This window comes from Lichenostomus cassidix, chromosome 1Ab (genome assembly GCF_008360975.1).
Source record: "Lichenostomus cassidix isolate B80296 chromosome 1Ab, HeHo_3.0, whole genome shotgun sequence".
NCBI lineage: Eukaryota > Metazoa > Chordata > Aves > Passeriformes > Meliphagidae > Lichenostomus > Lichenostomus cassidix.
Genome location: NC_139481.1, coordinates 9612468 through 9636961, shown reverse-complemented (window position 1 = coordinate 9636961; position 24494 = coordinate 9612468). Strand labels below are relative to the sequence as shown.

The following is a 24494-nucleotide window of genomic DNA, read 5'->3' as shown; positions in this document are numbered from 1 at the left end:
TCCCATTTCCCGTTCCCATTTCCCGTTCCCATTCCCATTTCCCGTTCCCATTTCCCATTCCCATTTCCCATTTCCCGTCCCCGTTCCCCGTTCCCATTCCCGCTCCCGTTCCCATTCCCGTTCCCTGTTCCCGTTTCCCCTCACGCGGTGCCCACCGAGCCACTTCCGGTTTGGCGCGCGGCGGCCGCGGCTGCGGGGTCTCCCTGACGGGCAAGGGACGCCGCGCGGCCGGCAGGGGGCGCTGTGCTCCCGTTAACGCGCCCTGCCTGCCCTCAGTCCCGGCCGCGGCTTTGGTGGACACGCGGTGGCCGCAGCGTGTCCCCAGCGCTCGGGATGGACACCCAGGCGTTCCCAGCGTGTCCCCAGTCCATGAGACGGACACGTCGAGGTGTTCCCGGCGTTCGGGATGGACACGCCTGCGTTCCCAGCCCTCAGGCTATTTTCCGCTCTTGTATCACATCTGCTCAGCCAGAGGGGAGAGTGATGCTCAGCGCGGAGCTGGCTCCTTGGGCATCGCCTCTGCAAGCTGGGCAGAGGAATTGATACCGCCGTGAGATACAAGGTCATGCTTAGCCAGAAAACTGGGGCGGGGGAAGTTTTTGGAAAGCAGGTTCTACTCAGGGACTGGCTGTTGTGGAAACTGTTGGCATTCTCAGTTTAATAGTAGTGATAAAAATACAAGGTGATTGGTGAAACCTTTCATGAAAATAAGTGCCTTTATTTTAATTTTTGCTCTCAGCATGTTTGCTTTCATCAGCTTCCAAAGGCTTATATTGCTTGGTGCTTCTGACATCAGCAAGTTTCAGGTATCCCACTTCACTTCTTCAGCTGTGGTGATCTCCACATGTTTTTTCCTGAGTTACCCATCTGACGTCTTCAGAGTGTTTTGGATGAATTGTGCTCATTGCTGAGGAAAGCAAGGATTTCAGAATTGAATTGAAAAACACATTCTGAAGAAAGGATAAAAAGACAAGGTGATGGATGACACCTTTCATGAAAATAAGTGCCTTTATTTTAATTTTTGCTCTTCTCAGCATGTTTGCTTTCATCAGCTTCCACAGGCTTATATTGCTCGATGCCTCTGACATCAGCAAGTTTCAGGTATCCCACTTCACTTCTTCAGCTGTGGTGATCTCCACACGCTTTTCCTGAGTTACCCATCTGACGTCTTCAGAGTATTTTGGACGAATTGTGCTCATTGCTGAGAAAAGCAAGGATTTCAGAATTGCATTGAATAACACATTCTGAATAAAGGAGGTTCCAGATGCTATGAGCCACTCTCGAGAGGTCTGGTAGCCATAGGTCAAACCGTAGAGCACAATAAAGAAGGATGAGAGCACAGTTAGAGCCATAACCAGTCCCCAGGCCACACAGACAGACCACCAGCACAGGAGGGGCTCAGTGTCTGGGATCTTGCGGAGCTGCCTGATAGTGGCGCTTAGTCTCCTTCCTTTGAAAAACATGCCTCCTTCTGCGAAAGTGGGCTTTGACTTCTTGGACACAGTTATCGGCTGCTCCTCTGTGTCAATTACATTGGCATCTTTTTCAGATATTACACAATTATTATAGTACCTAGAATCTACCTTTGGGTACATCTTAGTCACAACGGGAGGAGGGTCCTTCTGGGAATACTTGAATAAGGCAATTAATAATATTTCCACTGGGAGGGTAAGCAAAGCACATTCAATTCCTACTGCTATTGATCTCAAATACTTCAGGTATATTGGAGCTTCTTCACTCTTTTCAGCATTAAAGAACATAATATTAACAAGCAAGGTGAATAATATTACTGCTAAAAACGTAGACAACCTTTGGAACCTGGTGAAACCCCCAACGATAACAGGAGCAAAAATTGAGAGCCACAGATGGTACTCTGTCAGTCTCCTGTTAAAATTAATAAGAAAATAGTCGAATTTGGGTAGAGGTGTCTGGGGGTCTGTGACAGAAAATTTCCAGTCTCGTGAGGGATTTTTCTTGTCAAGAAAAATCCATTTTCTGCACATAAAGAACCAGGCCTTCCTGGTGGACATGTCCTCAACTTCAGCTCTGCTTAAGAACCACGTTGGAGATTTGCCCTCGTTATTGAGCCTGACTCTGAAGGAACGAATATCTCCCAATTTCTTCTTAGTAGTTATCAGAAAGCAATCAATGCTTCCTCGTTGGAAAGCTGGAGAAGGGTGGTGCCATAAACAACGGAATTTACTCCTGCCATGCTGGCCGATGAGCTGCAGAAAGACCTCTACTTTGGTCCCAGCGTTACAGCGACTGCCTGTGTACAAAGTCACCAAAAAAGTCCCTTCATCAGAGGCCTCATTGTCTGGCAGAACGATAATGTACTTGATCTCCTTCTCAACCTTATCTCTTCTTATGGCCCAGCAGCACAAAAGTAAGTAGATGGCAAGAATAGAGAGCACTGTTATGAGGGTTAGTGTGTTTTTAGGTAGGTCTGCTATCAGGTTTCTCCCCAGATCTACTGTGTTGGGAAGAACTACTACTTTGGCTGCCAGGAACTTGATGTTGGATGCAGGAAGGGCTGACACACTCCTGCGACTCCGTGCGGTGCCACAGACACAGTGTACCTTCTGCCAGTTGGTCAAGGAGCCAACCCTGCATGTGTCTTTGCTCCACTGACTTCTAACCCCATCCAGAAATAGGCATTCATCATCAAAAATGTGTATGCCCACCAGTTTCCGGTTTGGGTACCTTAGGACATAGTGTGTCTCCAAGATAATGGAGATGTTCTGAGCACTTGTCTGCGCTATGGTTGTCAGCAGGGACTGCGGGAGACAGACAATATAGGGACCCATACGGCTACAGTCAGTCATGGTTATTGCATTTCCAGTTGAAACTGTCGACATGTTGTGAAAAGCAGCAAACGAGGCCACGGGCTGGGTGTGAGTGAGATTGGTACCTGCATATATCAGCACCTTGAAAGTAGCTTTTAATTTTGTGACAATCTGGAAGTATATACTTGTGGTAGTTTTATTGACCTCAAAACTGAATCCTCCAGTTGTGTAAGTTTCTGTTCTGTCAGGTCCCATTACTAAACGAACAGTTACAAGTCCACCTCTCCTGGCAAGAAAAATGTCTGATTTTTCAGGTGAGACTGGATGTAGATCTCCATTAGGCTTAGTCTCTGCCACTTTAAACCCCAAGAGCATTGTTATGATATTTGATGTGTAACCTAACCAAGAGAAGGGGTTCTCATCAAACTCAAAAACGGCAGTGGAATACACAGGATCCTCGGTCAACCCTGAATCATCTCCTCTTCTCAGGGTTGGATAAAAGCAATTCTGGCAGGTGTATGTGGCAGGCAAAGCTTTTGGAATGCTCCAGGCTTCATTTTTCTTCAGAGTGATATTCCAGTGTCCTGTTTCCACTAGAGTGTCTATTTCTCCAGGGACTTTTCCCCAGAAAACGATATCTGTTACACTATCCATGATGGAGAAAATATGTAGAACTCCATCTGCATTGACATTCTTGAAATGCAGAAGATCAGCTCTCAGGATGTTGGACAAGCATCTTAGTATTCCACTGGTCTGAATTTCTGCTTCCTCAGACCAACGGGTCTGACTCCTCTGTGTCTTCAGAATTCCTGTTACTTCTGCCAATTTCCCAACAGCAAGGTCTAGTGACCTAAGATTCATTTTATTAACTGCCTCTGTGACTTCAGAAAGAACAGCCACTACTTGGTTGATTTCCATTATGCTATTTACTGAAATATTCAAGGCTGCTTTAACCACGGTTTCCCGAAGCTGAGCCTGAGGGAGCTGGGGACTTGGTGTATCTTTATCATAGTTTAAGAGTGAAGCTGCCAGATAAGCCAAATAACCAGCCCTAAGACGATTCCCAGTCTGCTGAGATGTTGACGCGATTAAACGGCTTGCTGAGGCTATCAGTTCGCGAAACACAGCTGAAAGGGATTGGGTTTTAGGCGGCTTCCTTACATGGGCACGTAAACGCACCTGAGTAAATGACCCGAAAGCATCACGGACTTGAACGTAAAGTGTCAAAGTGTGCCTGCGAGAGGGCCCTCCAATTGGGAGAAGAGATGGAGGAGCTTCAGGCTCAGAACCATAGTACAGAATTGGGCCAAACGTGTTTTCCACCACAGAAGTTACTGTGGTAGTTCGGGGTACGTTGGAAGCTACAATCACTTTATATGTCAGAGGTAAATGGTTGTCAGAAAATCGTCTACACTTAACAACAAATTTTGTCAGATAGGCTATACCATAGCGTGGTCTGATATAACACTTGCCGCCCCGAGGTGGAGTATTTACCTGAAAGGGTATCCTGTCAGATGAAGTCCTACCATCCCAGGTAGTTACTGTTACGTGAAGTACATAGGATTGATATGCAAACTTCATGAAAGTCAGAGCATGTATAGATATGTAAGCCCCAAACCTCCCCGTTGATGTTTTGGAAGCCCAATCAAAACGAATTACTTTAGAGGTGCCTGAAAAAAGGGTCCAGTAGTATATTGGCCTGTTTCTTGGTTTACAGTTTGAACATTTTCTAGATATGACAAATCTCTCTGTTGGAATTATAGAGACACCACAGTTTTCAAGGCATTTTGTGTCCAGAGTGAGTGGGGGCCCAGGATCCACCTCTACAACTTGATCAGCATGACTCGTCCTTCTGCCCTTTTCAACCACCAGGCGAAAGTGGTATAAGGTGCCTCCTGGGAGGGATTCTGGTTGTATATTTTGAATTGGACCTGAGGGTGTTACCCATCTCAAATCCTTCTGGAATGGATGGCATCTGTTTTTCCATTTGAATTTCATGTTTTTATAGTCTGCCGGATCTTTAGTGCAGTACCAAGTAAACCGCATCGATCCTTCCTGTGAATCAGGATCGGAGGATGCAGAGCCATCAAGAGTCCAGCTCTCAGAAAAACCCACTGTGCGGACTGAGCCTCCTGAAATATTTGCCATTAGATCATTTCTCTCAATCTGAACATAAATATAATCATAGGCCTTGAGGACAGTTGTGGTCCTAATTGGGGTTACTGAAACAGTGCAATAAAACACATACATCCCATAATCTAAATAATTACTGGGAACAGTTAAATGTATCATTTCTACGCCAAACATTCCAGAAGTGTCTACTGGATGTGCCCAGTCCGGTTCAGTTTTCATGTCCTTAACAGGAAAGACTTTCCAAAGGGGCTTGATAGATATGCCAACATGGCACTCTGTGTTCAACTTGAGAAACAGGTAAAAAGATAACGACCTTTTCTTGCGCAAGAGCATGGACTTGGGATCAGGTCTCTGAATCCAACACCTGCGTATCTTACACTCTTTTTTCTCACAAACCACTGGTGCTTCTATGGTTTTTGCAGTATGGTTGTTGACCTTGACGCTTAAAAGAGCCGGTTTAAGTGCACTGCTGGTGCAGTTCACTTTTGCCACAAACCCCGTGTATTTTTCTGCATCAAAGGGTAAAGCAGAGCGACGGACAAAACGTGTGGCGTTTTTGACGTGGTCATTGTATGTGTATGTGTATGTGTTACTCTGGACAATGTTGTCTTTTTGTCTGCCAAAAAGCTGGAGATAGAAGCTCCACTCGCACTGTAGCATTGGATGTTGTGCAGGGATAAACCACACTAAATAACTAAAGTTCTGCAGAAAAGAAGGACGGCCAGTGCTGAAAACATGGACATCAAAATCTCTTTCTGCCAGTGACCTAATCAAAGTCCTCTTCTGATTTATATAAAGGTACATATTGAACTTGTACCACTGTAAGGCCACAAACTCTATGGTGAGTAAGTAGGAGAGCTCCTTATGTTGGTAGAGCACAGTGCGTGTGTTAGGGTGATCTGTGATAATAGTGTTGTTTTCTTTAGATGTGTAAAATGTTCCCTGGTTGTACCTGAAAATGTAAGTGCTGCTGTTGGTCTTCTCTGGGAAAAGGTTGACATGGATGGAAGTTTCTTTGCCAGCAGTTAAGTGCAGGGTACCATTGAGCAGGTGCAGTTCACCCGTCAGTTCCTCAAACCTTTTTCCACCAATATGGAAGTAAATGCTGGCCACCACTATCTCACCCAGGCTCTGAGGTGTAGAAGTGGCACAGAAGTTGCTTGGCACTGTAAATGAACTATAGGAGCGGAGCCAACCTCCTATAGCCTGTGTGTCCACCAGTCTGTAGGCAAGTGTACTCAGGGTAAGGGGCTGAAGCCACCAGGATAAGCTGAGGGGCTGCTGAGGAACACTAAGGAGCTTGGAGCTGATACTGAGGATGTGCAGCAAGTCAGGCTCCACCTTGAGAGAGAGGCTGAGGTTTATGTGAGGCATCTGCTCGATACTGACCAAAGCAACATGGATCCCAGGGCGCCTGTAGTATACAGTCAAACGGTAGCTGTAGTAGGTGGCACAGGTGTGTTGCAACTCAACAGTTGGGTAGATAGCAGGTGATGGTCTGTCCTGGTACTCACTGCTGGGAAGGAGAAGGGTCGAAGGGATGCCTCCCTGGCTGCTGAAGCGATACTGCCAGCCGGCACTCTTGAGGCGTGCACACCAGCCCAACTCCACCGGCTTCCACACGTGGATAACATGTGACTGCGGCCAAAGCACGAACAGCCGCATATCCTGCCCCAAGATCTCCACGCTCACATTGCGGTGAAAGCACTCGGGTGCGGTGCAGGAGGCAGACGAGCATTGCACTGTAAGAAGGCTGGACGTCCCGGGTGAGGGAGCTTGTCCTGTCTGCAACACCACCTGGCCTGACCAGCGCGAGGTGTTCCTCACAGAGGCCGAGTTCAGGTACCAGAGGCAGCAAGGTGGGGATGCTGGCTGCCCCTCCTCCCCTTCTACCGCCGGCCCTGCTCCTGGGGCGGGCTGGTAATGCAGGGTCACGGTGCTGTTCCACAGGCACGACACCCTATGCTCGTTGTCCTGCCGCTGGGAGACTTGGCCGAGAGGGCCCGGGCAGCTGACCCGCAGGGGTGACGGCTGGAGACGGACAGGGGACGCCGCCGAGCCCCGGCGACAGCAGGCGAGCAGCTGCAGGAGGAGAAGGAGGAGCGCGGCCATCGCGGCCAGAGGGGACGGCGCGGAGGGCGAGCGGCCTGCCGGGCGCTGCTCGTTGGGGTGGCCCAACGGCTGGGACAGGAGCCCGAAGGCACCGGAGCCTCCTCCGGCGGGCAGCCGGTGAGAACACTATTTAACCTCGGACACCGCGGGCCAGAGGTGGGTCCGGAAGAAGGAACGAAGATTTGGGGGCCAATAATCGCCACCGAGCTCGCGCGGCGGTGCCTCGGCGGCCCCTAAGCGACAGCGCGAGGGCTCCGCGCGCCCCCGGCACCCACCGCCCGCCGCTCGCGCCGGCGGAGCCCCGCCCCTCGGCCCCGCCCCTTTCCCCGCCCCCGCGCGCGGTGGAGCCGCGGGGCCGCTGAGGGACCATGGCTGTGCTGAGGGACTGCAAGGTGAGGGCAGGGCTGGGGCTGCCCACCGCAGAGGGGCTGCCGGCGTGAGGGGCGGCCACAGCGAGGGCACCGCTGAGCCGCTGAGCCGGCTCGGCTCTGCGCTGCTCTGCGCCTGCCAGGCGCCCGGGGCGGCGGGTGGCCTCCGTGGGGGCCCTGGGGACTGCTGGGACACGGTCTTTAGGCTGTGGCGGGCGGGGAGCTGAGCCGGGCGCGCTGTGGCTGGAGCTCACCCTCATACACTCGGGTGGGCTTGGGAGGAGGGGAGCTGCTGTTGGGATCTGCAAATGGGGAAGGATTATTGCAGCCATCCCTTCTCCCGGGAAAGCAGACCCGTGTCTGAGCGTCTGTGGGTCTCGTTCTCAGTGCTGGAATCTCACGGCACCCACCTGCCCTTTCCGTGGGCCTCAGAAGTGGGTCAGGCCTTCGATTAACTCTAAACCAGCCTCGGGTCAAAGGGTCCGACCTGTAGGAGCTGGTTACTGATTAGTCATTTGCATGCTCTCTTTCTGATAAACTCCTTTTATGGCAGTTGTGTTGGTTAATTAGGCAGCAGCAGCAGGTTGAAACAAAGTCTTGAAGATTTTATGTGCACGATTGACAGAGCTCTGGGGATCTGTCACACAAGGAGTACAAGAGGTGCCAACTGCAGCCCACAGAGAGCACGATTCTCAGAGCCAAGATTCTAGCAGGGAAAAAAAGTACAAATAAACGGTCACCAGATCTCATGACTGAACTCTAATCTTAGAGCAGGGGAAAGGGCAAGGCTTTGGTCTTACCAAAAAGCAGTGAGAAGAGCAAAGGCCATGACTTTCTAACACAAGAGGCATCACAGAGAAGACTCTTCTGGAGTTAGAGAGGAAGGTTATGGGAGATCAGTGTAAGAGAACCCAAAGGCAGCCTCTGTGAGAAGGGGAAATGATAATTACCTTACAGACTCTAGAGGCTGATTTTTGCCCACTCACATACCCTTCTGAGTTTCTTCAGTCACAGTCTCATACCTGACTAGAGAGAAGCCCCTGGATGTTGCAGAGCAGAAAGATCTTGCAAAGTGAGGGCCTTGCTGCCCTTGTAAAATCCTTACTCGCTTCTGTTAATTTGAATAACTGGAAAAGCATTCTGAGAATAACTCAGCTAAACTAGAGGTGAACAACAAGTTACATAATTGTAAAACAATTATTAGAACCAGTAAGTGCTCACACCGTGGGGCTGTGGTTGGTTACACCTGATGCCTGTTCCCGTCGTAGTCTATTGTAGTTGATGAAGCACATTTGTTGTGCCTCACAAGTATGTGAACTTGTAATAAACTAACACTTTAAGAACCTTGGATTTTTGCAATAAAGCGTCTTCGCCATACCATCCTAGAATCTATGTGTGCCCTTAAAAAACACTGCACCAGGACGTCAGTGTCCCAAGTAGTATGGTCAGGACCCTTATGTACATCCCAGAGGACAGTGGGTTCTGCTTCTTCTGTGGTTCCAGTAGTTCTTTAGTTCTCAGTTGGCCATGACAGGTTAGGTTAGGAGCACATTTTTTGTGTCTCTTAGGAGCCAGCAGCTGCTGTGGGGTGGTTCTTCCCGGTAGCCCATTGTCCTGGTATGCTAGTAGTGACACAGGGTAGTGGCATCCCTGATGTGATGCAGCCTTGCTGCCATTCTCCTGTTCCCAGAGTGGGAGTTTCCCAGTGAGGAGTGAGTCAGGTGGGCTGTAGCCATAGCAGGACAGAGGCTTTCAGTGGCTGGAAATAGCACATACCTCAGCTAGATCAGCAGTGTCCTTAGTGATGGATGCAGGCCCATTTTTCACTAACTCCTGTTCTGCTGGTTTGTTCTGGTGCTCACACACAGATGTTTCCATTCCTGTGAATCAGCATCAAGTCCCCTCAGAATGGGACACCATTTCCTGCTTGGCAAGTACCTCAAGCTGTTGTGTAAAACAGGCAGAGATGTAGAGGTCTGCTGCAAATTAATTTTAAAGAAAATGTGTAATTTTAGATTCAGGTCTAGTCTTTTGGGCATGTCATTTGAAGGCTCAAGTGCTTCAGCTACTGGAATGTGAGCCTTTAATCCAATCACAGTGGGAAAGCTTTAGGATATATTAACAAAGATGTCTTTGCCTGGTTACTTAAAAATTTTGACAGATTATTATAGCTAGGAAATACGTTAAAATGTAAAATGAGAGGAACTGAATTCTTGCAGCGTTAGGAAGGACTAAGCCCTCATTAGGTGAAGTCTGGATTGTCTGGCCCCAGGTCTGTTTTTATAATATATGTCTATGCTCTATATTCTGTCTATTGCATTAAAGTAATGCTGAAGTGACTAAGGCAGCTTCTCAAATGAACTCTGCTCATTTTCCAGCAGGCAGCCGGGAGATGTTGTGCCTCAGTCATGTTACTAGAAGCTGTGGCAGCCAATTCTCTTTTGCTTTTTAGCTTTATCCATTGCCCATGTTCTTATTTTTTGTAAGGCTTGTGTATAAATATGTAATCCAAAATTTCATTTGGTGAACTCCAGAGACTTAATGGATTTGCTCTGCCCGGCTATTTGGCCTGCAAGTTGATTCAGAAAAACAATGTTATTTATTATAGATTTATAGTTTATAGAACAGGGATTTTTTGCCATGTCTCTACATCACCTGAGGTGTGCCTGCAGCAGAGGAACTCGCCAACAGCTGCAGTGAGTTCAGAATGGCTCTCTGATTATGAGACCATCGAGATCTGTTACACTTGTTAGTCTCGCTAATAGCTCCAACTAATTCTGTCTTAGATGTAACTACAACTGAACAAAAGGTTAATGTCTGCCTCACACCGTCCTTCCAAGTCTGCTTTTTAAAAATGCATAGCTGATGAAAATATCAGAACAGCATCAATTTGAACATCTGTCAGTGTAGCCTGGAGCATGAGGGTGTAAAATGAGCATGTTTGTGTTTGTTTGTTGTGCAGGCTTGGCAGGATGCTGGACTTGCCCTGTCCACAGCTAGCAATGAAGCCTGTAAGCTCTTTGATGCTGTGCTGACACAGGTATGACCACAAAGTAAGAAAATGTGATTTGAAGGGTCTTCTGCATGAAAGTCTTTGCTGTAGTTGATATTTAAATTTCCTATCATCTGGGAGAGCCTCAAAATCAGGCTGCCCCGGGAGTTCAGTGTTTAGGTGGCAGCAGGAAACCCTTTTAGCAGAGGAATGTGCCAGATGCTGCAGCTGTGGTGAAAACTTCAGCCAGTGTGCTCATTCCACTTGATACTGGCAAATCAGCAAGTTGACATAAACCACATAGAAATCTAGAGTAATTGGTAATGCTGGTCGCTGAACTATATTAAAAAACATTTTTTCTGTTTTGCTACTACAGTAAACTTACATGAATGCAACATTTGTCTTTTAGTCATTTGCCTTGCTCACTTTTGAATTTTAAATGTTTGTGAGAACAAAAAGAAGTCCAGTATCATAGAGGATTTCTCACTCTGTCTCTCTTACAGTATGCAACTTGGACCAATAATGAGAGCCTTGGAGGTATTGAGGGATGTCTCTCCAAGTTAAAAGCAGCAGATCCAAACTTTAGTGAGTATAATCTTTGATTCTGATCATGGGAAGTGCTGGGTGAATGCCTGTTGTCTTGGTATTTAACTGACTTTGTTTATGCAAGGGCAAGGTGATAATTTACAGAATTCTGTAAAACATCCTCAAAATCTAGAGCAGGCAGAATGCTTTTGTATGTTGTTTTTGGTGGGCTTTTTTCTTTTAATTTCACATAATATTTAAGTAGCTATCATGAAAAACTTCTGAGAGCTTTAGGCCTGGAGACTTCCTGGATCCCTGTGGCCGCAGGTGAATTTTGTTGAAAATCCTCATCTCCTCTGGTGTTACATGGATATGAAGGTGCTGCTGTGAGCTCAGCTGGTGCTGTGCTGTTTCCTGCAGCAATGGGACATGTCATTGCCAATGGCTTGGAGCTGATTGGCACTGGAAGGACTGTGCGACTCGACAAGGAGCTGGACGGCGCCATGAGAGCCATGGTGGCACTTGCCGCGTCACAGCCACTCACCGAGCGGGAGAGGCTTCATGTGTCAGCACTGGACATGTTTGCCAGGGGGTGAGTCCTCTGTCCCCTGCTTGAGGGACTGTGAAGTGTTCCCATTGTCTACTGCAGGCAGAAGTGAAGGTTGGAAGTAGTGGTGTGTGAAGTTAGTTGACATCTAGCAAAGGATTGGGGTGAGATGTCACAGATTGTCCCTGAATTTCTCTCTCTGTTCTAAGTGCCATGTCTAGCTGGTGAGCAGCACTGTAGGAGGTAAAGTGCTCTACTGCCACCACTTCCTAGCATTAAGTACTCCATGTTTTAAATCTGCCACAGATCCATCAGTGTGGTTTGGAAATAGGAAATACAGTAGGGTCCAGACTCAGCTGCACAGATGGAAAGCTACAGACTTTTCTTCTCTCTCTTGTCTCCCAGTGTCAAAACATATTTCCCCTGTAAAACAGGGAGGTAAGAGTGTCACAAGTGCCGTAGGGGCTCACTGCTTCATTCCATATGATAAATCTATATGAGCTGCAGAACATATATATGGGCTAATGATTCACTTTCATTATTTGTTTGCCAAACAAATGGGTGAGCATGGATTTGTCTCACGTTTCAGCAAAGGAAAACAGGAATCTACTGAAGCCCTGCCAATGGCTTTGATTCCCACAAGAGGAGAGGGAAAGTGTCTGCACGTATGAAGTTCCATCAATTATGGTGGGTCCCTATAGGGACTATTCAGCCCTGCAGGAAAATTTTTAGATTTATGGTTTAAGCTTGTTTCATTTTCCTTGTGTGTTACAGTGTAGCACAAGAGCATTTATTTCATAAGCTTGCTCAGAAGATGCCAAATGAAGATAATACCATTATTTGTTTAGAAAAGACTAAAAAATTCCTTCAATTTGAAAAAAAAAATAATTTGGTGCTGAATTTTCTATTTTTCAGCATAGTGTGAGTTCAGGACTAGCACTAGTGGCAGGCACATGCGCCTTCTTTCAGCAATGGAAATAATTTTTTATTTTTAGCCAACTTCCAAAAGCTTGTGATCTATGGGAGCAGATTCTGCAGAGCCACCCAACTGACCTGCTAGCCCTCAAATTTTCCCATGACACTTATTTTTACCTGGGATATCAACGTCAGATGCGAGATTCTGTTGCCCGTGTTTATCCTTTCTGGACACGTGATGTTCCACTGAGCAGGTGGGTCATGCTTCATTTGGAATTTGCTCTTTACCTGCTGTGCACTTACTATGTGGCTTTTAAGTTCAGATTTGAAATTTGTCTGTTGGAAACAGACAAAAACAGACATGCAGACCAAAATCAAGGGTGTAGAAGTTAATCAAACTTGACCACAGGTAGAATGTGTCTCCAGTATCCTCTTGATACTGTTTGAGGGAATAGTCTTAAGTGGGCTATGTCTCACTGCTGTTAAATAGAGCACATGGTATGTGATGCATAGGATAAAATCATGTCCTCACCCAGGGCGGTGGCAAAATTCCTTCCAAAAAAAAAAATTCATCTTGATTCATTAAATAAATCAGGTGCATATAACATCCCTAATTTTACTTTACACTGGACCTTTATGGCTTAATGGGGATGATTTACAACCAGTTTTAAAGGGCCACTTCATGTAACAGTACCCTCCTGTGTTTTTGTGGGCACTGGAGAAAATGCAGCAGGTTGCCTTTGAGATGCTCAGATAACTTTGGTGACAGCAGTGTCACACTTCCAGCCTTTTAATTCTGCATCTTGCAGCAGTTATGGAGATCAGCAGCTGGTTCTGTGTATCTGGTGGTTCCATCTCATCCAGAGATGGAAATGTCCATTCTGATGTGCATCTTGTCACTGTTTCCCATGCTGATATTTCTGGGTCACTCATTTCCTCTGAGAATTAGCTTAGTAGTTCTGTATCCTGCAAGCCTGAACCCTTGTTGTAAATTACACTGCAAGGTCTTTTTTGAGTGAAATGCTATTTCTAGTATGTCTTTTCAATCCTGGATTAAACCTATTTCTAAATGAATGATGTACTGTTTCTCCCCCTTTTGTTAGCTACGTGAAGGGTTACTACTCTTTTGGACTTGTGGAAACAAACCTGTTTGACCATGCTGAGAAGGTTGCCCATGAGGTAAACTGTCTGCTGTTGCTAAAAGGTTTGAGGATTCTCACACAGGGTGATGGTTTGAGCCAGTTATTAGTGAAAGTAGCAAAGAGATAAAGCTCAACATGGAAATGCTCACAAAGCTTTGTGAGACTTGTTGATAACTATGCTCACATCTCTGCCTCACCAAGGCAGTTTCACCTGGACTGTATTTCCCTCACTTATTTATGAGCATGCCCTGTGAAACAGGGTTAGAACACCCCTACAGAATCCATATATCAGCCCATCTGATGTTTCCCACGTGTATAATTGGCTGTTTACTCCTATTAAAGAATGTTGGATTGTTTTGATGTAGTCTGCTCTTGACAATTCATCCTGTTTGGCTTCCCCCTCCCATTTTTTTCCTAGATGCTTGTTCCTGGATTATTGAACAATTAGCTGTACAATGTTCCTGGGGATCAATATTAACCAGCCTGTTCCTTTTTTATGAAGATAGTAATTATACTTGACTTTATCCAGTCCTCAGGATTATCCCTGTTTTCCAGACATCTCAGGCACAATTAATCTCTAATGGATATTCTTGACAAAACTTCTGTGGCATCAAATTGCTGAAAGTGACAATAGAGACTAAACCCTAAAACTAAACCTTTACTAGGTTTATGACTAACTTTGCAAAATGCCAAAAGCCTATTGGGAGTTATTGGGCCAAGAGGAGTTAGCTGAATACTCAGAATTGGCCATATTTTTGGAAAAGAAATAGTTATCTGCAAGGCAGTATATGATGCAATATATTGTGCCTATGTATGCAGCTCTTTCATTGATGCCTGTCTGTGAAATAAATGTAATTTCATAGGCATCATCAAAGCCTACATTTTGAAGTGTTTTACAAGTCTCATCTCCTTTCAGCAAAAGCTGGGAAGTGAAGTCAGTCAAGAAACATTCTCTTCCTTGTCTGCCCAAATCAGAGTTCTGGGCTATGCTTAGTTGGGGTGGTACAGGGATGTACTTAACATGCAGCAAGTAAAAAGTAGTCTCTTGTTTCTAGAGAAGTAGTGATAAATGTCTGTATTTACAAGTTTGTGAAACATGTTTTCCTGTTTTTCACTCACAGGCTTTGGCTATAAATCAGACAGATGCATGGTCTGTCCATACTATAGCTCATGTAAATGAAATGAAAGCAGAAGTGGAGAAAGGCTTAAAATTCATGAAGGAAACAGAAAAAAACTGGAAGGTAAACATTTTTGTGGCATCTTTGAAGAAGGTCCTTTTTGGTTGTCTTTAAATCCTGCAGCCAAATTCTTGAGTCCTCTACATGCAGTTGCTTCCTAGCTGCAGACCTGTTACAAGCATTGCAGAGTTTGCATATTAGAAGAAATCCTCACTTGAGGTGCTGCTACTCTCCATGCAGCTTTTTAGGCAAGAGGCAGTGATAAATAACATAGAGAGTAAAAAATTTTCAGTTCCCCTGCAATTGCTGAATAGAGTTTAAAGACTAACTGGCAAAAATAGATAAAAGAGTGTAAAAGCATGATGATAAACATGTCTGGAACCAGTGTAAAAACAGATAAGAAGGACTACAGTGGTTTTTGCAAGTCCTGGTTTGTTTCCAGTTCATGTAACAAAGAAGCAACAGTGCATACCCACGTGCGAATAAAAGGTTCAAGGAGAGGTCACCTTTAATAGCAAAGCATTCAGTGAATATGACCACCAAAAACCACTTTTTTATTACTCCAGGACCATAAGAGGGCTTCCAGTAGGAGGCAGATGCATGCAAATTTGTTCTAGGAATTAGTTCTGTATATTAGATAAGAAACATGTTTTAATGAATATGTGTGATTGTGGTGGATAAATACCTTGCTGTAAAGTCTCACCACACGCACAGAGTAAGGAGAGACCCTTTCTGTGTCCTGTGCAGATAAAAAATGCCTGCTGTTTAATGCTTCAACTTGATATTATCAGTGTTTATGCCAAACACTTAACTGCTTCTGTTGCTCAGGTTTGGTTTGGGATTTAATATTAAACAAAAAAAGATTACCAGAATGTTTATCTTAGCACTGTAAGGCTCTGACATTCATTGGGAACCTTTGTGCTTCCTAAAAGTGGGTGTTACAGTTGTGTCTATGCCAATAAAGATAATTTTTCCACTTGTGAGAACATTAAGTTTAACTACAGAGCTGGGAGAGAGTGGGAGGAGAGGGGTGAGCCTTTCTGGTATTTTAACTTTCACCAAAGGATTATGGAACTACATTTCTGTTTATCTATTTTTAATGCATTCACAAAAATGAACTGTAATTGCCTTGAAGTGCAGGCTGGGGAGAAGGATTTGAGGTTCTGATGCCAGCTGGAAAAGACAGTGCGAAGTTGGTGCAGTCCAGCAAAAATTCACGTTACCTGGTGGGCTGCCATTGTGTTTGGTATCTAGTGTAGCTTCTGTAGCCTGTAGTAAAACTTGTTTAAGAAGTGATTCCTTTTTGTCTGAGGTAGGTTCTAGATGGTTCTAGGTTCTTTGTCTGAGGTAGGTTCTTATGAGGGATGAATGGCCCTCATAAGGTCTCCATATCCTCCCCTCATCACTATTGGGCCAGGTTACCTCAGAAAGATGCCTAAATTTTAGATGAGACAAATCTTACTCTTGTTATAGATGTGAATTTACAAAATAGTAGGAAAAAAAAAGGTGCTGGGAAAAGGTGAATTCTGAGGTGCCCAAGTGAAACTTCTCTGGAAAATGATGTGGGGGAAACCTTGGGTTTGAGGTGTCTCCCTGAGCAGCTGCAAGGACAAATGTACCAAATGAGAAGGTGTCCTGGCAGCTGATTCCAATTTCTTCTCTCTTTTGTGTCTCCTGAAGTACCCAGTTTTGCTGAAGAAGGAAACAGAAACCTGACTAAGTAACTTGAAAAGGAAAGTTATTTTGTAAATATTTTTTCTTCTTTTTTCTTTTTTCTCTCCAGAACAGTGATATGCTTGCTTGCCATAATTACTGGCACTGGGCTTTATACTACATTGAAAAGGTATGAGATATTTCCAATCCAGGTATAGTCCAGATATGTCATCTAAAGCTGTTTAAAAGGCAGACCTAACATGTACTGGGCTGGAGTTCAGCTGTTTAAAGGGATGTTTTTATAAAGTAGCACAATGCCACATTTACAAAGTGGCATAGTCCTTCCTTTATTATAGTAATTTTGAGAATTTTAATTGCATTGCTTAAAAGTTTCAGGATCCTTGTTAGAATGATGAAGTATTGCTGTGAGATTACTGCACGTTTGGAGATCAGATAATCTCACTAATTACATTTAGCACAGTTATTTGATAGCAAGATGAACTTAGATCTCTTATTTTGAGACAAAAATTTAAAAAATTCTTATCAAATTCAGTACTGATTTTCTGGCCAAAAAGTTTTGTGACTATAAAAAAGGAGGCTGTAAACTAAACTGGGTTGCCAGTGCTATTAATTATTAATGTTAATAATTCTTACTATAGAAAACCTTTAAAAATGGTTGGAATTTTACCCAGCCTGTCAGAATTTCCTTGGATTTCATGCTTAGCACTTGTGGGGTTCAGCTCCGTAGGGAGACAAATGTGGCATCTTTGAGAAGGCAGCATCCTTTGGCCAGAAAGCAGAATAACACAGAAGGAACACAATTCTCAACAGGAGTCCAATGCATTATTTATTTTTCACTTCCTATCTACACAAGCTTTTTGAAAGCTACTTAAAACTGTTTTTTTCCCATCTCTTTGCATACACCATGGGATGCACTAATTTTTGCAGAAATCCCTGAAAGTAACATTAGAATGAGAGGCAATACTTTGTGTTTCTCCTTCTTGCTTAACTTATGCCACTACTGGTACTTGTTATTCCATGAAACCTCAACATACTTCATCATTTTGCCTGGTAAATCCAGTTTTTTCTGCTTTGAATACCTGAAGGTTTCTCTGACTTGATTTGTTTTATCAGTGCCTGAAGTGCTGTTGTGATATCTATAAATATGTTTGTCTCTGGTTGCTGCCAGTCACTGCTGGTTGCTGTGTCTGCAGGGTAACCAAGCCATCCTCCTTTGCTTTTCCAGGGGGAATATGAAGCTGCTTTGACAATTTATGACCAGCATGTGAGTAGAGGCCTTTTTTTCCTTATTAAGAACATGTGAGGTCCTGCTGTGTGTGAGATTGAAACCTGTCAGAGTGTGTGATCTATGTATAAATATTGTTTGCATCTGTTAGTTTTTTAGGCAAACAATTTCTCAGCAGTTCTGGGGAAAATGCCCCAAGGACTTCAGTGTTACATGGTTTGAGTGCTTTAAAGAGCTACGGTGGTGCTAATTTCCATTCTGTCCATGTTTCTTATTCATGCTTTTTAAAGGATGTAAAATAATTTTCCGATAAAATCAAGTCACCTTTACAGAGAACTGGTTTTGTATGTTAGGTATGAAGTCAACTGTCTGGATTTCAAAAGAACCTTTGTAAATAAGCAGTATCAAGTTAGATAACATAGCACATCTTTGTAAGGATTATAAAAATCCTGCAAGCATTAAGAAAGCTGCTGGGCAGATTTCTGTCTACTAACCTTGACCAAGTGAAGTGATATTTATGGCAAAATTTGGAAAATATAAAATACCTTGGTGACTCTTCATATTTACTGAGAAAAACAACACATGTAAAGCCACATAAGTTTCTGTCATTCCAAATTCCTGTATTCAAGAAAGATGCAATTAGGTCTATCACAAAACAGGTAATTTTGAATTGATAGAAGTATAAAATTAATTTAGTACTGTGAAAATAAGTTTGATAATCTGGGTAATTCCACTAGCACATCATTTGGCCAGCCTATGAGTACTTGTGATTACAGATTGCTCCCCCATGCCTGGCAAGTGGAAACATTCTGGATGTAGTTGATAACAGTTCCATGCTGTACAGACTTCATCTGGAAGGTAGGACATCCTCTGGCCATTCTTTTTATGACTGTAATTTTCTTTTTCCCTTCTCCTGCCATTCATGTTGGGGAGGTATTTCCATGTAATTACACAACAAGCTATATTAGTGTTTCAGAAGAAAGTTCTGCTCTTGAGAAAAGCATCAATGTAAAGTTCCTAATATTGTCCATAAGCTTTATTCTTCCCAAGAGCTTCCATTTTCCAAGCCAGTGTGGCATAGCAGTCAGCTCTAGCTAGCATGGGTCACATATTTCTTCTTTGACAAATTCACTATTGTCCCTGGAGGTCTGAGGCTGGGCAAGTGCATAAGCCTCTAAAAAGCCATAGCACTTCCTGGAAGTAAATTTCCAGTTAGATCCTTTTCTTTCTGTTTTAATCCTGATTGAAGTAATTAGTAAGGGCATATTAGCTTCTGGCTTTTTGTACTCTCCTTGCTCAGTAGCATTTCCCTTTTTAAGTCAGTGTTTATACACTAGGATTCATGGCAGAGGACATGATGGACAGACAGTATTTTCCCACTGTTCTGCTAAAACACTAATGATGCATTGGGGTTTGTATTAAATCCCTATTCTCACTCTGTCTTGTGATTGCTACAGGCAGCTTGTGGTGAGCAGCACCTCCAAGAAAATATTATGAGCAGTCTCATAATGAAGCCAGAAGCTCACACAATCAGACTAAAACATTGCCTTTAAACTCCTGACAATCAAGAAACCCTCAGCCCAAATATCGCAGGCTGCAGCTGAGCATTATTGCTGCATAATTTTGCCACATCAGGGAATGGTTTTTTTGAGTTCATTAGGAATGTTTTTTATGCTGAGTGACTGAAAGTACATAGCAAAGTCATACTTTTGCATGTGGCAATGTTACTGAGATAAGTATTTTTTACTGTTAGGGGTAAAGCTTGGGGACAGGTGGAAGGATCTTCTTGGGGTTACGAAGAAGCACAGCAAGGATCACATTCTTCTCTTCAATGATGTGCACTACTTGATGTCCTTCCTTGGAGCCAAAGACCACAAAGCTACTGAGGAACTTTTAACAACACTGCAGGAACTTGCCAGGTAAGCAAGGGAATTGCAGCACTGGGTTCAGAAAACAGGGTGATGATGTCTCTGGTTTGCTGAAGCTCCAACATGCTCCTCGCAGAGCTACAGCCAGTTAGGAGATCCATATAATTATTAATTTTTTGAGTTAATGTCTAGAGGACTTTGTCATCTTGTTGAGCAGAAATCTTCTGTGTTTGAGGCCATGGACATCAACTGAGAAGTTGCTGTCTGTATCCTTTCAGTGAGGTCACCCTAAGCTATGTTACAGACAAGGAGTAAAGTGTCTTAGTAACAGCATTCTACAAGGTATGTCAGCTGTTTGTGGTGGTTCTTTTCTGCTCTGGTTGAAAAGGTTCTTTAATAACAGAACATTAGTTGGTAGCAATATTCTAATGGCTACTCTTTGATGTGTTGTGAAGCCCATCTGCAGGAAATTAGGTTTCAAGTACTACTAAAGTAATAATCTAGAATATTTCACTTTCAAATTAAGTTATTTGAAAAAGTTGAATATTTAAGTATTACATCCAAACAATGGGGGGTTTGTGTTCCCTTAGGTATTAAATGACTGTAAATTGCCTTGATTTTTTTGAAGGGGTTGATATATAGATGCTTTAAATGCAATTCCTTCCCCACACTACACCCTTTTTTTCCTCTGTTTAAGCACCTATTGCTTCCTTTGCTTTTAAAAATGAGAGAGAACCTGAAATTGTCACTATTTGTTCCTGACTATATGTAGTTTTTAGGAATAATGTAATTACAAGAATACTTGTCAAAACAAATAACTGTCAAAGCAAGCCTAAAGTAGAAAATGGCAAATATCTTTTATTATTTATTCTATTACTTATATAAGTATGTCAATATATATGAAGTATAGAAAACTGCACACCACAGAAGCTTTAATGAACAGTGTTCATATATGCCACTTATTCTTTCACCCATTGCTTCCTTTCACCTACTTTCAGCTTTTTGTAATAACACATATGTCCATTTTTAACTGTAGTTTGAAATACAAACCTCAACTTCATTTTTTGAGAAAGCAGGCTGTGAGCTGAAGGGGTTATATTAATGATTGGATTAATTTATGTCTGTCACAAATACATAAAATATAAATGATACCCCAGATGCATTTGGTGTGTGTTAAGAAAACACTGATACAACCTGGGCACAAACATCAATCCCATCTGGCTTTGCAGTGGTATTTTTTCCCTGGCCTTTGCCATGGAAAGTTGATGGGGATTTGTCAGGTGTCCCATGGTGCTCTCTGGTGTTTGGTGTCACAGGCTCCTTCTCATGGAAATGCTGGACAAAATGTGGAAATGGGGAATTGTTCCATCATTTTCACCATGGCTGTCTTAAGCTGCTTGAAATGAACATCTGTTGTGCACTTTTATCTTTCTAGGATGCCACAGTTTGTGTAAGGAATGATAAGCACATAGGGCAGTGTTGTCTGCTGGAAAATGAAGGCTGACCCAGTGAAAGACACAGCAAGTTTTGTTACCCAGACTCGAGAAGGAGCTGCCTTGCAAGGTCCTGGCTGGGAGCTCTGTGCAAGGGCTGATGGCCACGTGTGGCCAGACAGAGGATTAGCAGTAGGATGTTCTGGTGGGATCAGCAGGAGAGAAAATGAAGTTTTCTTACTTTCCTAGCCTGAGCTGTTTGTTGCAGGGGTAGGAGGGGTTGGGCTTGTGCCTTTTGTGGGTATATTTAGGAGAATGAAAACTGATTGCTGGATGAGTAACAAAAAGGTGAAAATAGCATAACCACACCAAAAGATATGACCCAAGTTAAGTACCTGAAACATCAGGTTTTATATAGTAAAAAAAATAAAAACCTGTCTGCAGGCAGTGACAGAGTGGCATTGAAATAAGCATATTTGTGCTTTGGCTTGTGGAAGTTAACCACTTTTTCATTCTACAGAGCACCTCGTGAAGACCACCAGCTTTCCCTGGCTCCTGGTTTGGGGCTGCCACTGTGCCAGGCTTTTGTAGAGTTTGAAAATGGGAATTGTGACAAAGCTGTAGACCTGCTGTACCCAATCCGATATGAACTAGTCCAAGTGGGAGGCAGTGATGCTCAGGTAAAGGAGATCCAGAAAAGACTTTCTGATATGCCTTAATCCCCTTTCTAGTAGCTGCCATTAGGCATTTACCTCATCAACAGCACTTCTCTCTTAGACAGTGAAAAACTGAACTGTGCTTGTGATTGAATCCTGTTTGCAAACACTTACTGTCAGGGTTAGCTATTTATTTTTCATGTTGATATGTTTCCTTCATGTGGATTTAATAATTTGGTAACCAAGACATTGTAACCAGCAATACATTATAAATCACTTAATAGTTTGTATTTTGCTGAATTTTTTTTCAGAGAGATGTTTTCAGCCTGTTATTGATTCATGCTGCTTTAAATTCTAAATCAAAAGCCAAACGAAACCTTGCAAGGTGAGTATTTCCCTGATAGATATTTGTAGAAGTAGCACTGTTGCTAAAAATACAAAAGTAATGAATATACTCAAACCAATAAATTTAAGGCTAAAATTACATGCAAGGATCTGTGTTAAATGTAGCAACATTTAACCAGGATAAAAAGTACAATAGCTTCCAGTTCCAGAAGTACACTCTTACAGCGTGGATGGATGATCTGTGTATGTTCAAGGGTAAGTGATTTTCAAATATGGCCTGATGAGCTGTGTGTGTTACAGACTGCTAAACTTCTGTGCACTGCTGCAGCTCCAGTCAGTGCCACTGCTGACATCTGCTCTGCTGGGAAGCCAGAGGTGTGATCTGACACGTGGGTTTGCCTCAGCACGATCACACGAGCTTGTCTTGCAGAAACAGTCCATGTTTATCAGCCTCTCCTCACTCTCCTCCTTTCTCAGATGTCTCCTGAACGAGCGTGATGCCATGAGACCAAATGCACCAATGACTGAGCGACTGATCAGGAAGGCAGCGGCTGTGCATTCCATGGCATAGGGCTTTCCTCCAGCTTCAGCTGCAAGAGCCAGGAGCTTTCCACAAAGTCTGGGTGCTGGGAGTGCAGAGGTGCTGTGGAGAAATTAATGGAGGTATCCAGGGTTCAGAGATCTGACAACAATTTCCTTAAAAAAAAAAAGAGAGCTGTTGCATTTCAGGAGGTTGTATCTTAGATGATTCCACAAGGAAAGGAGAGTACCTGCTGCTTTCTGAAGCATCTCAAAGGCACTGCAGCTCTGGTACATTTTCCTGAACATTCCCTCTGACCCTGATTAAACACACTGCAGTAACAGTGCCTGGATTTCAGTCCTTCTTTGGCCCAATTTGTTGCTTGGCCTACCTGTGAAGCAGATTGCTCAGGTAATTCAAAGGGAGCTTTTAAATAAAGCTAATAGGAAGGTGTGGGGCCAGAGCCAATACAGAACTGAATTCTCTACTGAGCTTCCAGCCCATTCAGGCTGGAGTCACAGCCCTGTCTGCATTCAGGATCTCTTTCCAGGTGTACATTTTTAAACTCCCTCTCATAAAATGTTATTTTTTTCCTTACGGTATAGTACAGCAGAGCTTTCTGGAATTACTGGGTAAATGAAACCAGACAAGAATAGTGATTCTAACATGGGTACTCCCTCAGCACTTTCAAATCTTTCAGAAGAAAGGGAAAAGCCTGGATTTCAGCTGAACAGTACCATCTCTGAAGGGTACCTGGGACTGGGACTTTGTGCTTCCCTGGGCTTTTGGATAGCCAGGCTTTACCCCCATCTCACTCCAGCGAGTTTTGCATGTTGGCAAAGTGGGCTTTAAACCAGTGTTAGAGCACACACTTCAGAGAGGTGAAGCCCAGGAGAAGCTTCTGCCATGGAGAGGCCCCAGGGGGACAGGGACAGCTCTGTCTCAGCACACATGATGGGACAAACTTTGGTGCTACAAGTCAGGCAGGATGTGAGCCACAGGCCTCGAGGAAGCTCTGGTGCCTCTGGATTCCTGCAGCATCCCAGAGCTCACAGCTTGTCTTTCAGTAGTATTCCAGAAATCCCTATTGATGGGGAATATGGTATTTCAGACCAAAACTGAACTCATGCCTCCTCTTCTTCCTGAATAGAATTCTCACACTGCAGCTGCCCAAGCTCTTCAGGTCCCCCAGGCCTTCCTCTCCTTCCTGTCCAGCTCAGGTTCTTCCCCATGTCCCACAGTAGCCTTGTCCTACACAAGGTTTCTTTCTGACCTAAAAAAGCACTTCCAGAGCTGTCCCTGCACTGCACCTGGAGTTCCTGCACTGAGGAACAAGAGGTGGAAGTGCCTTGCTGCCATTTTTCTTTACCCAATCCTCCCCTGAGGTAGAATGAGCTTATTCTTAAAGCAATAATAATGAAACCAGGTCAGGGATTGCATTCCTTGCCTTCATGTCTTCTGATTTATGAGCTTGCTGTTCTTCAACTTCATCACTGCTTTGTCTGTCCAGCCATGTCACCTGGGACAAGTTGCACTGGAATTTTACTATTATTTTTGATAAGTGTAATTCAAGCAATGACTTTAGACAGGTAACTTTTTACCCAAGGAATATAACAAATTGTATAAGGGAACAAAAGCCTGAGTAAGCTCTGGCTGGCTATATAGGGTGTAGTTCATGTAATCAATGACAGCCCTACTTTTGATAAAACATGAGTGAGAATATTGTCTGCTTTGCCTTAATAAATTCAAAGATGAACTTAGTTGAGCAAGCGACTTCTTTGCATGTGTGAAGCTTTTAAATGTGTCATTCAGCCTAATTTCATGGCCTGTAACAGTGTGCACCCACTGTTTCCATCGCTGTAGCCAGAGGCCTCCAGCAGTGGAGAGCAGCAGTGCCTTTTCCATCTTTCCTCCCCCTTCAGCTCAGCTGTCCAGCTGCACCCCCAGTCCACCCCTCGGATGGAACAGCCAAAGCCCTGTGCACCAGAGCTGCATGCCCACCCCAGGGTGGGTCAGACCATGGAACAGCTCTGCAGTTCCTGTTACTGCTGTGTCCTTACTCTGTGTGTGGTGAT

General features: G+C 44.0%; 2 protein-coding genes across 2 annotated transcripts; one reads left to right on the top strand and one right to left on the bottom strand.

The window, feature by feature from the left end:
* Positions 1 to 883: 883 nt before the first annotated feature.
* PKDREJ (polycystin family receptor for egg jelly) lies at positions 884 to 7339 on the bottom strand. Its single transcript, XM_085049725.1, has one exon. The coding sequence runs from the start codon at positions 7029 to 7031 to the stop codon at positions 1098 to 1100; it is 5934 nt and encodes a 1977-aa protein (XP_084905851.1). The 5' UTR covers positions 7032 to 7339; the 3' UTR covers positions 884 to 1097.
* TTC38 (tetratricopeptide repeat domain 38) lies at positions 7332 to 24179 on the top strand. The gene is made up of 14 exons (XM_085049733.1): positions 7332 to 7423; positions 10362 to 10439; positions 10895 to 10976; positions 11337 to 11508; positions 12459 to 12632; positions 13482 to 13557; positions 14642 to 14761; positions 16482 to 16541; positions 17598 to 17636; positions 18374 to 18455; positions 19351 to 19516; positions 21419 to 21578; positions 21866 to 21939; positions 22377 to 24179. Exons 1-14 carry the CDS (start codon positions 7400 to 7402, stop codon positions 22468 to 22470), a joined length of 1401 nt encoding a protein of 466 aa, XP_084905859.1. The 5' UTR covers positions 7332 to 7399; the 3' UTR covers positions 22471 to 24179.
* The last annotated feature ends 315 nt before the right edge of the window (positions 24180 to 24494 follow it).